Genomic DNA, 13,043 nt, shown 5'->3' on the forward strand with positions numbered 1-13,043 from the left:
TAACAACAATTAAGTCATTATTTGTGGTTTTCCAGTTGAACTTGTACTTGTATTTGTGAAGGAATGAAGTATCTTATGTTTCTGTTTTTTTATGAGACTCTGAATCCAAAGCGCAAACATCACTGCAGACTCATCCATCACCGCACATTCACATGCTAATGCTAACGGATGACGTCTTGGCTTCAGTCAGCACTAAACTCTTGTTTATCAGCGTGTGTTGTGCCGCGTCTATTCAGCCCAACAAACTGGCTGCAATGTCTCTTTCTCTCTCCTCACTATGACTTATGTCTTGTTTTGTGGTGTATTTATGGTGACTCAATAGCACACAGTTAGAAACTCCAGGAAAACAACTCAGTCTTTGCTTCACCTCAGTCCTGGACGTCTGATTTAATCAAACAGTGCTGGTTTCTGTCCCGAAACTCTTTCTGCACTCAAATACATGAATGCAGATGAAGTTTCACAAGCTTTTTAAAAGCCAAAGCGGCTGTTGATTCGTCCCTGAATATAAACACAGTCACATGATCACCTGAAACAATCAGATCATTGTTTTGCGGTTTTGTTGATGTTAGAGACAGTTTTCTTGATACAGGACAATCAGACGTGGAAATCACACAGATGGCAAGTGAGTTTCTGCAACTTCCTGGTTTTGATTGTTTATTCCTGACGGATGGAAGTAGATGAAGAGCATTGTGAGGAATACAGACTTGGGCTGTGTTCAGAATAACATACTAGCATACTACGCATACTATTTCTGCAGTATGGTATGTACCCGGGTTTTAAATTTCAGTTTAATTCCTGAATTTGAAATGAGGTACAAAAATGAAGATACAAGTTGTTATTATAAAATTAAAACCATAAAAACATGTATATTTTTCATCTGCATGTTGATTCTCAGGATTTGTTCTTTGCTCAGTAAGATGTGTCTGTTTTTGTGGGATCAATAGTGTGTTCTGGCTCAGTCTCTCATGGGATTTGTAATTCAATCTCAGAAATGGCCTTGATCTCGCCGTCAGAAGTCCGAGTGTGTCCTGCAGTTGTGATTTAATGCTCAGTATGAGTGTGTTGATGTTCTCTCATTCACATATATATGCATTGAAGTGTGGTGCTGAAGAGTCATTCTGTCGTGCTTGATTGCGCAATGTATTAACTTATCATGCGCCATTATTATGCTTATGTGTATTACAGGAGCAGTGGCCCATCTCTCTGTTGTTATTACTAATGATGCCATAACTAGAGATTAGTATGTTTTATATTTGATCATTTTGAGACAATCAGTTTTGGATGATAATTGTGCATGCTTGATTTTATTTTATTTTATTTTATTTTATTTTATTTACAGTATGTTTTATATATTTGGTAATTTTGAGACGATTAGTTTTGGATGATAACTATGTCTGCTTGATTTTATTTATTTATTTTTTTAAATTTAGTTTAATTTAATTTTATTCTCTGTAGGTTTTATGTTTGTGTCCTGGTTCTTTTGAAACAATCAGTTTTGGATGATATCTGCGCCCGCTTAATTTTTATTTTATTTTATTTTATTTTATTTTATTTTATTTTATTTTTTTATTTACATTATGTTCTATATTTGGTCATTTTGAGACGATTAGTTTTGGATGATAGCTATATCTGCTTAATTTTTATTTTATTTTACTTTTTTTTATTTTATTTGTGAATTTTGAAAAGAAATGCTAAAGTTTATAGAAAATGTATATAAAATAAAAAAATATATATGTAAAGTTAATTTATGTATTATAATATGATTTGTTCTGTTTTATTTAGTTTATTTCCGTTAACGAAAAGATATATGTATAATTTCAATGTATTTATTATATATATATATATATATATATATGTACATCTATTATAATATAAAATATAATACATTTATATAAAATTCATATTTAAATTTATGTATGTATTTATTATAATATAAAAATACAATAAATGTATATAAAATTTAATTTATATTAAATGATGTATTGATGTATTTGATACGGCATTCTGAGAATATATTATATATTTTATAAATGCATATAGTATGATGCATATAGCATGATAAGTGTGTATTGTTGTGTCCACACACAGATCATGAGTGTATAGTGTGTGTTTGTTGTGTCTCTGGGTCCTGATGTGTCTCAGCTGTGACTGTGTTTGGATATTGTGCGCTGGAGCGTTGAGATGCTCACTGTGATTAATTTGCCTGTGTGTGTGTGTGTGTGTGTGTGTGTGTGTGTGTGGCGGATCGGATCTCTGGCATACAGATGCAGCTGTATCCTATCACACACTCTCACACACACAGGTATTATCTCTCTCATTCATGGCTTCAGACGGAGTGGAAATGTGAGATCAGGTTGTTGGAAAATCTATTTCCAGCACTCAGAGCCGGACCTGTTTTACTCGCTCTGGGTCTGGATGCGTTTTAAAGCCTGAGGTAATGGGTCAGGTGGAAATCCCAGAGCCGGCAAACATGTTCACGCCGTCTGCACTCGATTGCACCGCTGTTTGTGTTTCCTGGAAATGTTGTTCTTGTTCCATATGGTCACTGCATTAACAGCACAGTAATAAAACTGCATTATCTTCAGCATGACTGTCATCGCTTTTAGCTAGAAAACTCATTGATGTAAACTAACAACTCCAGGACTCAGTAACAATAAGTCTGACCCGGTTACCTGATGGCCTGAGGCTGGCAGTGAGTTTCGGCTCATGAAATGCTCTCATCATTCAAGCCAGTTATCATTACATCTACATCTACTGATAATCCATGCTTTTATGTCATGCAAATTTAAACATTTGGTTTTCTGTGATGTTTTGAACATCATTGCTGTGAACGTTGCAGAAAAATATCTCAGTATCATCCAGCTGCTTTCCAGGAAATGGCTTTATGCTGTGTATTGCTGTCTTAAATTGATTTTAAATTTCATATCTTCATAACGAGATCAATATGTTTATCTTTTCAATATTATTTTGAAATGATTAGATCTGGGTGATAACCCTGCCTGCTTGATTAATTTAATTTAATTTAATTTAATTTAATTTAATTTAATTTAATTTAATTTAATTTAATTTAATTTAATTTTATGCAAAATAGGTGTTAATTTGTGTGTGTTTGTGTTTGTGTGTGTGTGTATGTATATACATGTTTTTTTACAAAAAAAAAGTTTCAGTTTATATATGTTATGTTTAAAAAATGTAGATACATTGCTAAAATATTTTACATTTTTTAAAGTGTGTGTATATACATATATACATATATAACAAAATAAATAAATAAAAATTATAATTAATTGCTAAATAAATAAATGTTATGTGTGCGTTTTGATGGCTCTGTAAAAATGTTGATTTCATTGTTTTATTTTATTTCTAAGCAAAATAGGTGTTTATAACTAAAGTATATATATAAACTAAAAATGCTGAAAATATTTTAAATTATAATATATATGTATGTGTGTGTTTGTATGAATTTTATATTTTTTGTATGAATTTATTATATTTAATTTATTATTATATAATTAAAAAAATTGTTTTAACATAATATTACATAAATTATAAATGCTTTACCCATTGTTTAAAGTTATATATATTCATATATATATATATATAAAAAAAACATGAAAATTATTATAAATAAATAAATAAATAAATAATGTTATGTTATGTTATGTTATGTTATGTTATGTTATATGTTATGTTATATGTTATGTTATGTTATGTTATTTGTTGGCGCAAGTAATCTGGGCCAGCAGAAAAACTCCTTAATGTTGAACCCGGAACTAAATATGTTGTACAAAACACATCTGATACAGTAAACCTGAACATGCTCCTTTGATAGCAGCATTCAAAACCCATTTTACCTTTGTTATGTGTCATATTTCAGTCTGAAACTGAATATTCAGACAGAAAAAATGGGATGCATGCAGGTGACGTCAGACAAAAATACAAATAATTTCCGATGATTTAGATAAAACATTTTAAAGACAGACATATTTGTTTTCTTTGGATCAGCATGCACTGATAAATTATTCAGAGCAAGAGCAAGAACATGCATTTAAGAAAGCAAATGGGGTCAATTTTGATTTCACATTTCGACTCTAAACCCGAACAGATCATCTGTCTCTGGGGGCTTTCCTGCAGAACTAATGGTCACAGGGATGTTTTTGTGCATACAGATGAAAATAAACCCACCGGTTCCATTTATCTCCTCGGCTCTCGGTTTCTGTCTGCTCTTAATTGCTGTAGGACATCAGTTCATCGCTCTGAACCTCCCGCAGTGGCTGCTTTGCGTCTCATCATGAGCTGTTTTGTAGTGCAGTGCAGATTTCTCTCTCTCTCTCTCAGTGACAGAGCTCCATTAGGATGATGGGAGTGTAATTATCTCCTCTCCGCTGCTCTCTAACGCCAACAATTAAACTCAGCACCGGGAAAAGAGCTGTTATCAACTCAACACTGAGGCTGGATCTCAGCAAAGCAGAAACACTGAATGATATGCAAACATTTTACACCTTGCAAATGTAAACATTTAGTTTCAGTGATGTTTTGAATATCGTTGCTGTCAGTGATATTGTAAGTAACATTATCTAGCTGGTTGAAATGAAAGGTTAACCAATATTGCAGATGTGACTGGTGGTTAGTTTTAAATTGAAAACAATATTTTAGTTGCAAATTTTTGTTTTCAATTTCAATAAATATATTATTGAAATTTAAAAACAGTATTTTTTGTATTTTTATGGAAAGAAAAAAATAATTGATGCACATCAAAAGCGACATTTTTGTATATTTATATACAATTTATATACTTTTATATATTTATATTTTCCATTACACTTGTAAAATTCTGTTGCTAACAGTATTTTTTTCAGTCATGCTAAAAATGACTGAATATTATGCATTTATTAGTATTTATTTGTTATTATTTAATATTATTTTATTTTTATATGATGCATTATTGCTTCTCAAGTAAAATGCTATTTTAACTGGTAAACAAGACATAAATTAAAAAACAAATGTGTGTATATATATATATATATATATATGATTTTATCCTTCATTTATGCACAATTTATTTGCCATCTGCCCTGCATACAATTCCATTTAATGTGCATGCAAACATGATTGCAAGAACATTTTTACAGAATCACTGAGCTATTCTTTTATTTTGTCTTTCTATGGGGATCCAATACAGTATGAACAAACAAACACACAGTACTTTGAGTCTGGTAGAGCTGCTGATGTGTGTCAGTCCAGAGCTTTGAAGTCTCAGTTGCTGTATAATTCATGACTGGAGATCAACCACAATCCCACACATGAGTTTTCATCCTTCACAGTCCACAAAGCAGAGCATTTGTGCTCATTTTTATGCTTTTGATGCTTTTCCACACATTTATAAGCTAAGATATTATAGTACTGTATACGTATGTGTTTGTATCTGCTTTTGTTTTGATTTTCAGAAAGTTTGTATCACAGACTTTCAGAATTGTTGTAACTAACACTAACTTGACTTGATATGAGCTAGATGTTTGTATTCTTTATAGAATGTTTTGTGGTTGCCAAGGTGATGCTATGCGGTTGCTGGGGTGTTATGATCTGTTACTAGGTTTCTTAGAGCTAGAAGATGCATAATTGTACTGAGAGGATGCTGACATAGGTTGCGGTTTTCTGTGTGTGTGTGTGTGTGTGTGTGTGTGTGTGTTGTTTTGAGCAGGTATGATGTGCATTAACGCTGGTTGGATCCCTAGAGAGGACGAAATTGCAAAGTCTTAGTATCCTCACACTAATGAGCTCTCTCGCTCTCTCTCTCGCTCAAGCTCACTCGCTCGCTCTCTTATGAACCAGAACAGAGTCAGGTTTGAGGGGGAGAGGCTTCAGAATAAGAGGGATTGATGACATCATCTGAAAAGGAGAGTCGTTTTAGAGGCATGGCGAGTTATTATATTTTAATGTGGAATAATGCACTGATCAGTCATTCACAGTAAGACTGGGAGAAAGTAGAATGCAACTTGAGCGTTGCTGAATGGTGAATGGCTGCTGTTGAACCAACATAGATTTATTTTCTCTTCTCCCACTCTGGATTTCTAGAAATGGGTCAGATGGATTAATTTTCTGAGTCAGGTCTTGCCGTCGGGAGCTAATGGGAGATTAGCTTGCTAGCTTGTTCTGCAGTAAGTCTGAGAAAAACGCTGTTCGTCAGACAATACACAGGACTTCAGTACTGATCATTCAGCTTTTGAGACTCATGTAAAACTCGGTTTTATTTTACATCTCTAAACTGTAGTTTGTGGCCCTGGACCACAAAACCAGTCATAAGAAGCACATTTGTAGCAATAGCCAAAAATACATTGTATGGGGTCAAAATGATCAATTTTTTTTTTTTATACCAAAAATCATTAGGATATGAAGTAAAGATCATGTTTTATTAAGATGTTTTGTAAATTTCCTACTGTAAATATATCAAAACTTAATTTTTAATTAGTAATATGCATTGCTAAGAACTTCATTTGGACAAATTAAAATTATTTTTAAATTAAATTATTTTACATTATTATTATTTATTTTTTTTTTTTTTTTTTTTTTTGCACCCTCAAATTCCAGATTTTCAAATAGTTGTATCTTGGCCAAGTATTGTCCTGTCCCTAGCTTTCAGATGATGTATAAATCTCAATTTAAAAAAAAAAAAAGACCCTTATGACTTATGGTTTTGTGGTCCATGGTCAAATTTATCACATGTTTTAGTACATACAGTCATGCAATATCGTTCAGAAGTTTGGATTTTTAAAAAGTTCAAGAAATTAGTATTTTTATTGAGCAAGTATGCATCAAATTGATTAAAAGTAACAGTTAAGACATTTGTAATGTTACAAAAGATTTCTGTTTCAAATAAATGCTGTTCTTTTGAACTTTCTATTCATCAAAGAATCGTGAAAAATCACGATTTCCACAAAAAATGAATTATTTTCAACTGATAAATATCAGAAATGTTTCTTGAGCAGCATTTTAGAATGATTTCTGAAGGATCATGTGACACTGAAAACTGGAGTAATGATGCTGAAAATTCAGCTTTGATCACAGAAATAAATTACATTTAAAAATATATTCACACAGAAAACAGTTATTTGAAATTGTAATAAAATTTCACATTTATTACAGTATTTTTGCTGAAGTAAATGCAGCCTTGGTGAGCATAAGAGACTTATATCTTGAAAGCGGATTGAATTGAATATGTGAAATAATTCAAAGTATTTCTTTTAATTAAATTGACTGACAGTACAGTGCAAATCCTCAAATATTCCTGTAAGATATATATTTCATTGTTTTGAAACAAGTCTGAAGTGTATATAGGGGAAAGTTTGCCATCTGTTGACATTTATAGGTACTGCAAAGAAAGGAAATAATTGTTTCCTTTTTTCTACGTGACCCTGGACCACAAAACCAGTCATAAGGGTCATTTTTTTGAAATGGACATTTATACAGCATCTGAAAGCTGAATAAATAAGCTTTCCATTGTATGGTTTGTTAGGATAAGACAATATTTGACCAAGATACAACTATTTGAAAATCTTGAATCTGAGGGTGCAGAAAACTCAAAATATTGAAAAAAAAAAATCACCTTTAAAGTTGTCCAAGTGAAGTTCTTAACAATGCATATTATTAATCAAAAATTGTTTTGATATATTTACGGTAGGAAAATATCTTCATGGAACATGATGTTTACTTCATATCCTAATGATTTTTGGCATAAAAGAAAATGCAATGTATTTTAGGCTATTGCTACAAATATACCCATGCTGCCTTTGGCTGTTTTTTTGGTCCAGGGTCACAAATAATCTTTGTTTTTGAGTATATCTCTGAAGACTTTCAAAGCCAAAATGTCTTTATGTCTGTTTGATTTCTTTTAGATGAGTTTTTGTTTTGAAATAATCTACACGTCTAACTTTCTCTCTCATTCCGTTTCCTAGGCATTGGAAAAAATGTAATATGCGACCGTACGGCGACACCGCTGGATGCCTTCCGCATGATGTCGGCGGCCCAGTACTACCCGAAGCTGCTCAGCATCATGGGCAACGTGCTGCGCTTCCTCCCCGCCTTCGTCCGCATGAAGGAGCTGCTGGAGGAGGGTTACGCGGGCGAACTCCTTGTCTGCGAAGCGCAGGTTCACGGCGGGAGCCTCCTCGGGAAAAAGTACAACTGGAGCTGCGACGACCTGATGGGCGGTGGCGGGCTGCATTCGGTCGGCAGCTACATCATCGACCTACTCACGTTTTTGACAGGCCGGCGCGCGGTGAAGGTGCATGGCTTCCTCAAAACGTTCGTGAAGCAGACGGACCACATCCGCGGGATCCGTCAAATCACCAGCGACGACTTTTGCACCTTTCAGATGGTGCTGGAAGGAGGCGCCTGCTGTACGGTTACGCTCAATTTCAACGTCCCAGGCGAGTTTCGCCAGGAGATTGTGGTCGTTGGGACATCTGGCAGGTTGACAGTCAGCGGGACGGATTTGTACGGACAGAAAAACGATGGCGAAAGCGGTCAGGAGCTCCTCCTCAAAGACAACACGCCTGTCGGAAACGCGTCCCTACCGGACAAGGCTTTTCGGGACATCCCGTCTCCATATCTTACCGGAACAATCTGCATGGTTCAAGCTGTACGGCAGGCGTTTCAGGATCAAGATGACCGTCGAACATGGGACGGCAGGCCGCTGACAATGGCAGCGACTTTTGAGGACTGTCTGTACGCGCTGTGCGTCGTGGACACGATTAAGAAGTCCAATCAATGTGGCGAGTGGCAGAACATCGTGGTGATGACGGAGGAACCAGAAGTCAGTCCCGCATACCTGATCAGCGAGGCAATGCGGCGCAGCCGGATGTCGTTGTACTGTTAATGCGGTGCTTGAGCGAATGTGCATGGTTGCATATTGAGTTCAATGCATTTGGAGCGCTGGAGAAGTACACGCAACTGTGCCTCATGCATGGAGTCCAGCTTGTGTTTTAATGCATTAAAACACTGGCTGCTGGGATCTTTTTGTGTCAAGTATGCAATAAATCTGCTTTCGGATGAAAAACAGCCACGCTTTGCTGCAATGCCTTTGTACTTGTGACATGTTTGTAGTTAGTGCAAAAAATGGACATGCAATCCTGCTTTTCAGTTTGACTTCGGTTTGCAGGATTTTTTTCAAGGTTGTCTATTTGTGCAACCCAGACAAGGTTGTCTACCGACGCAGGATCTGTCAGCACGTGTTTGCATGATATTAATGCAAACACGGACTCCTGCGTCAAACCATGCCTGCAAATGCATGAAATCTCCACTCACACTGTAAACAAGAGGATTTTGCTGTGTATTATGAGGTCAATATGGACAAACACAAAGAGTATCAGATGTTTCTGCTTCGTTTGTACCGTTATATTTAAAATCCAGATGTTTGTGTGCATTTTAACTGGTATTTTTTATTGTTATGGCTGTAAGTGTGGCTTTACGGTCCTTCGTTTTCCACCTGAAAGATTTTGAAATGTAAATCTGCCAAAATGGCAAACATCACATTAACTGTCAGAGGTTCTCAACTGGTTTTGCTTCAGAATCCGGATTTTACGTTAGAAATTATGTTATGACCCAAAATCTCATTTAAATTAACATTGAAATGATATATGCTACGGGTCAAAAGTTTGGAATAATTTTTTTGTTTGTTTGTTTAGAAAGAAAGCTTTTTTTTAAAATAAGAACTATTATTAATAATTAAGCAATAATAATAATTTTAGAATAATTTCTGACACTAAAGACTGAAGTAATGATGCTGAAAATTCAGGTTTGATCACTGTAATAAATTACATTTTAAAATATATTCAAATAGAAATTGGGTATTTGAAACTGTAATAATTTTTCACAATTTTACAGTATTTTTAATCAAATAAATGCAGCGTTGGTGAGCATAAGAAACTAAGGATTTCATAAAAACTTAATATTTCAAACTTTTGACTAGTAGTGTTGATAATATTAATATATATAATAGTTTAATATTAGCATGAACTTTTTAGACCCAAATATATGCAAACTTAATAACATGATAGACTGAATAGAAAAACAATTTTGTAAATGCATAAATAGCAGAATTATTTATCTGTATTAATAGGAGTTATTTATCCGTACGTGTATCCAATGTCACCTGGTTGTATTTTCTTTTACCTGGTGTAGTTTTGGTGTCACACATCCTTTTTTCTGTCTAATTCCAGCAGGCACTGGACGTCAGTATAACGTCAGATTGACGCTAGACCCCAACGTTGTTTTGGTTGAAAATGAAAATTGGGTTGACATCAGAACCCAACGTCAGATTGACATCAATCAGAGACATCAGCCAGACATTGCATTTTGGTTGAAAATGAAATTTCGGGTTGACATTAGAACGCGATGTCAGATTGACCTCATACTCCGAAGTTGGACAAACTTTGCATTTTGGTTGAAAATAAAAATTTTATTGATGTCAGAACCCAACGTCAGATTGACCTCAACTTCCAAAATTGGACAGACTCTGCATTTTGGTTAAAAAAAAAAAAATGAATTGACGTCAGTCTGAGACATCGTCCAGACGTTGCATTTTGGTTGAAAATAAAAAATTGTCAGAATCCAACGGAAGATTGATGTCAACCTGAGATGTCAGTCAGACGTTGCATTTTGGTTGAATATGAAAATCAGGTTGATATCAGAACCCAATGTAAGACTGGCGTCAAGCTGAGACATTGACCAGATGTTGCATTTTGGTTAAAAATAAAAATCTAACTGACGTTAACACCCAGCGTCAGATTGACGTCAGTCTGAGATGTCGGACAGACATTGTATTTTGGTTGATAATGAAAATTGGGTTGACAACAGAACCCAATGTCAGATTAATATCAATCTGAGATGTCGGACAGACATTGCATTTTGGTTGAAAATAAAAATCAGGTTGACGTCAGAGCCCAAAAGTCAGATTGGCATCAATCTGAGACATCGACCAGAGGTTAAAAAAACGGACTAACACCAGAACTCACCGTCAGACTAATGTCAGTTTGAGACATCAGACAAACATTGCATTTTGGTTGAAAATGAAAATTGGGTTGACAACAGAACCCAATGTCTGATTGGCATCAATCTGAGACATCGCCCAGATGTTACATTTTGGTTGAAAATAAAAAATGGATTGTTGTCAGTACCCAGTGTCGGACTGATGTCAATATAAGACGTTGGCCAGATGATGCATTTTGGCTGCTAATGAAAATCATATTGATATTGGATTTTAGGCTTTGCAGCACAGCCTAAAAACAACTAAATATCAACATCAACTGATGTCAGTATTGGTCGTCCAATTAACATTGTCTTTAAATGTTGACTTGACATTGAAATTTGGTCACCTGACATTGCAACCAAAATGCAACCAAATATCAACGTTTTATGACGTTGTGTGCCTGCTGGGATTAGACTCTCTTCTACCAACTGACAGATGTTGAAATAGTGTAGAGTTTGACTGGACGAATGACAACGATGCATTTTCTACTTCCCTTTAAGCCTGTTTTGTAGTCGCATTTTATTCATTTCCCCTCGAAATTCCAATAGCAAAACAGTAAGTTGAGAACCGCTGCTTTTAGACTGTTGCAGAGCGTTGCACTTCTTTGAGGGCTAGTAAATATGTTTTAAGCCTGAAAAATATAAACCAAAATGTTTCAGACATGCTAAAGGTGCTTTCAGTCTGCAGATGTATTAGTGAATTTCAATAATGCATCTTAGTTTAGAGGATATAATCCATATTTAGATGCAGTTGTCACTACTGAAACTTTTCAGTGTGTATGTGGCTGGAGATGCCCGTTATCGAGTAGGAAATGATGATTAACATACAGAAAATCAGATGTTTGAGTCCATATGTTTTGCTAAGCTCAGTTCTACAGTGTTTTATTTGTCGACTAGGATCTGTTCGCTATATGCATGCACTGAAGACAGGTGTGTCGGCTGTCGTCCATCACTGTGCAACTTCTCACTGCGTCACGACGGCGTTATATCAGCCTGGTGACGAAAGACTGGAGAGTGGAATCATGTGGCTGTGTTTTATGTGTATTTTATGCTGCTTGGAGAAACACCTGCTGTACATTACTGGAAACATGCTCTGTGTAGTTTATAAATGGTATTTATTTCTTATTCAGAGTGTTTCATATCAAATCAGGAAGCGTGTGTACTGTGAGACAGGAAATAGAGGCCTTTGCTTGTGCATTTCTACAGGAAGTGTGATGTCACAGTTTAAAAGTCCCAAACTAAACCTGTCCCGGTTTGCCACATAAATGTGATTCGTCTCAATGTCGCCGCTCGACTGAAACCAACACTTGGTCAAGGTAATAGAAATGTGTCTTCAAGGAAAAATCATCTCTGTAGGGCAAGAGAATATTTAAAGGGTTACTTCACCACAAAATGAATGTTGGATTGTTGTTCCAAACCTGTAAAAGCTTCGCCTTCGGAACACAATTTAAGATATTTTGGATGAAAATATCTATCCCATTGACTGCCAGGTAAATACCACTGTCAAGACCCAAAAAGTATGAAAGGCATCGTCAAAATAGTCCATTTGCCATCAGTGGTTCAATCTGAATGTTATGAAGCGACGAGAATACTTTTTGTATGCAAAGAAAATAAAATTAACGATTTTATTCATGCTGTATGCAAACAGCATACGCTGTTCTCTGTTTATTTTTCTCTCTCGTATCTTCGTAAACTTATGGTTGAACCACTGATGGCTGATGGACAATTTTGATGACGTCTTTTATACTTGTCTGGGTCTTGACAGTGGTATTTACCTGGCAGTCAATGGGACAGATATTTTTCATCCAAAATATCTTGAATTGTGTTCCGAAGATGAACAAAGCTTTTACGGGTTTGGAACGGCATGGGGGTAAGTGATTAAAAAAACTTTTATTTTTGGGGTGGAGTAACCCTTTAATATTCTCCTTTAAGGCCTGTTTCACATCTAATACAGAAGCAGCATGTCAATAAGGGTGCTAAATTTAATATTTCATCTAACAAGAGCATAAATTGAATAT

The 13,043-nt window shown here is 35.2% G+C and overlaps 1 protein-coding gene across 1 annotated transcript in view; it reads left to right on the top strand.

The window, feature by feature from the left end:
- gfod1 (glucose-fructose oxidoreductase domain containing 1) overlaps positions 1 to 12,150 on the top strand; it is a 33,619-nt gene extending 21,469 nt beyond the window's left edge. Inside the window, exon 2 of the mRNA XM_051134776.1 lies at positions 7,953 to 12,150. Within this exon, the coding sequence (XP_050990733.1) occupies positions 7,953 to 8,875 (923 nt within the window). The 3' untranslated portion in view covers positions 8,876 to 12,150. The remainder of the gene's footprint in view (positions 1 to 7,952) is intronic.
- Positions 12,151 to 13,043: the final 893 nt, after the last annotated feature.

Source organism: Labeo rohita, chromosome 18 (genome assembly GCF_022985175.1).
Source record: "Labeo rohita strain BAU-BD-2019 chromosome 18, IGBB_LRoh.1.0, whole genome shotgun sequence".
NCBI lineage: Eukaryota > Metazoa > Chordata > Actinopteri > Cypriniformes > Cyprinidae > Labeo > Labeo rohita.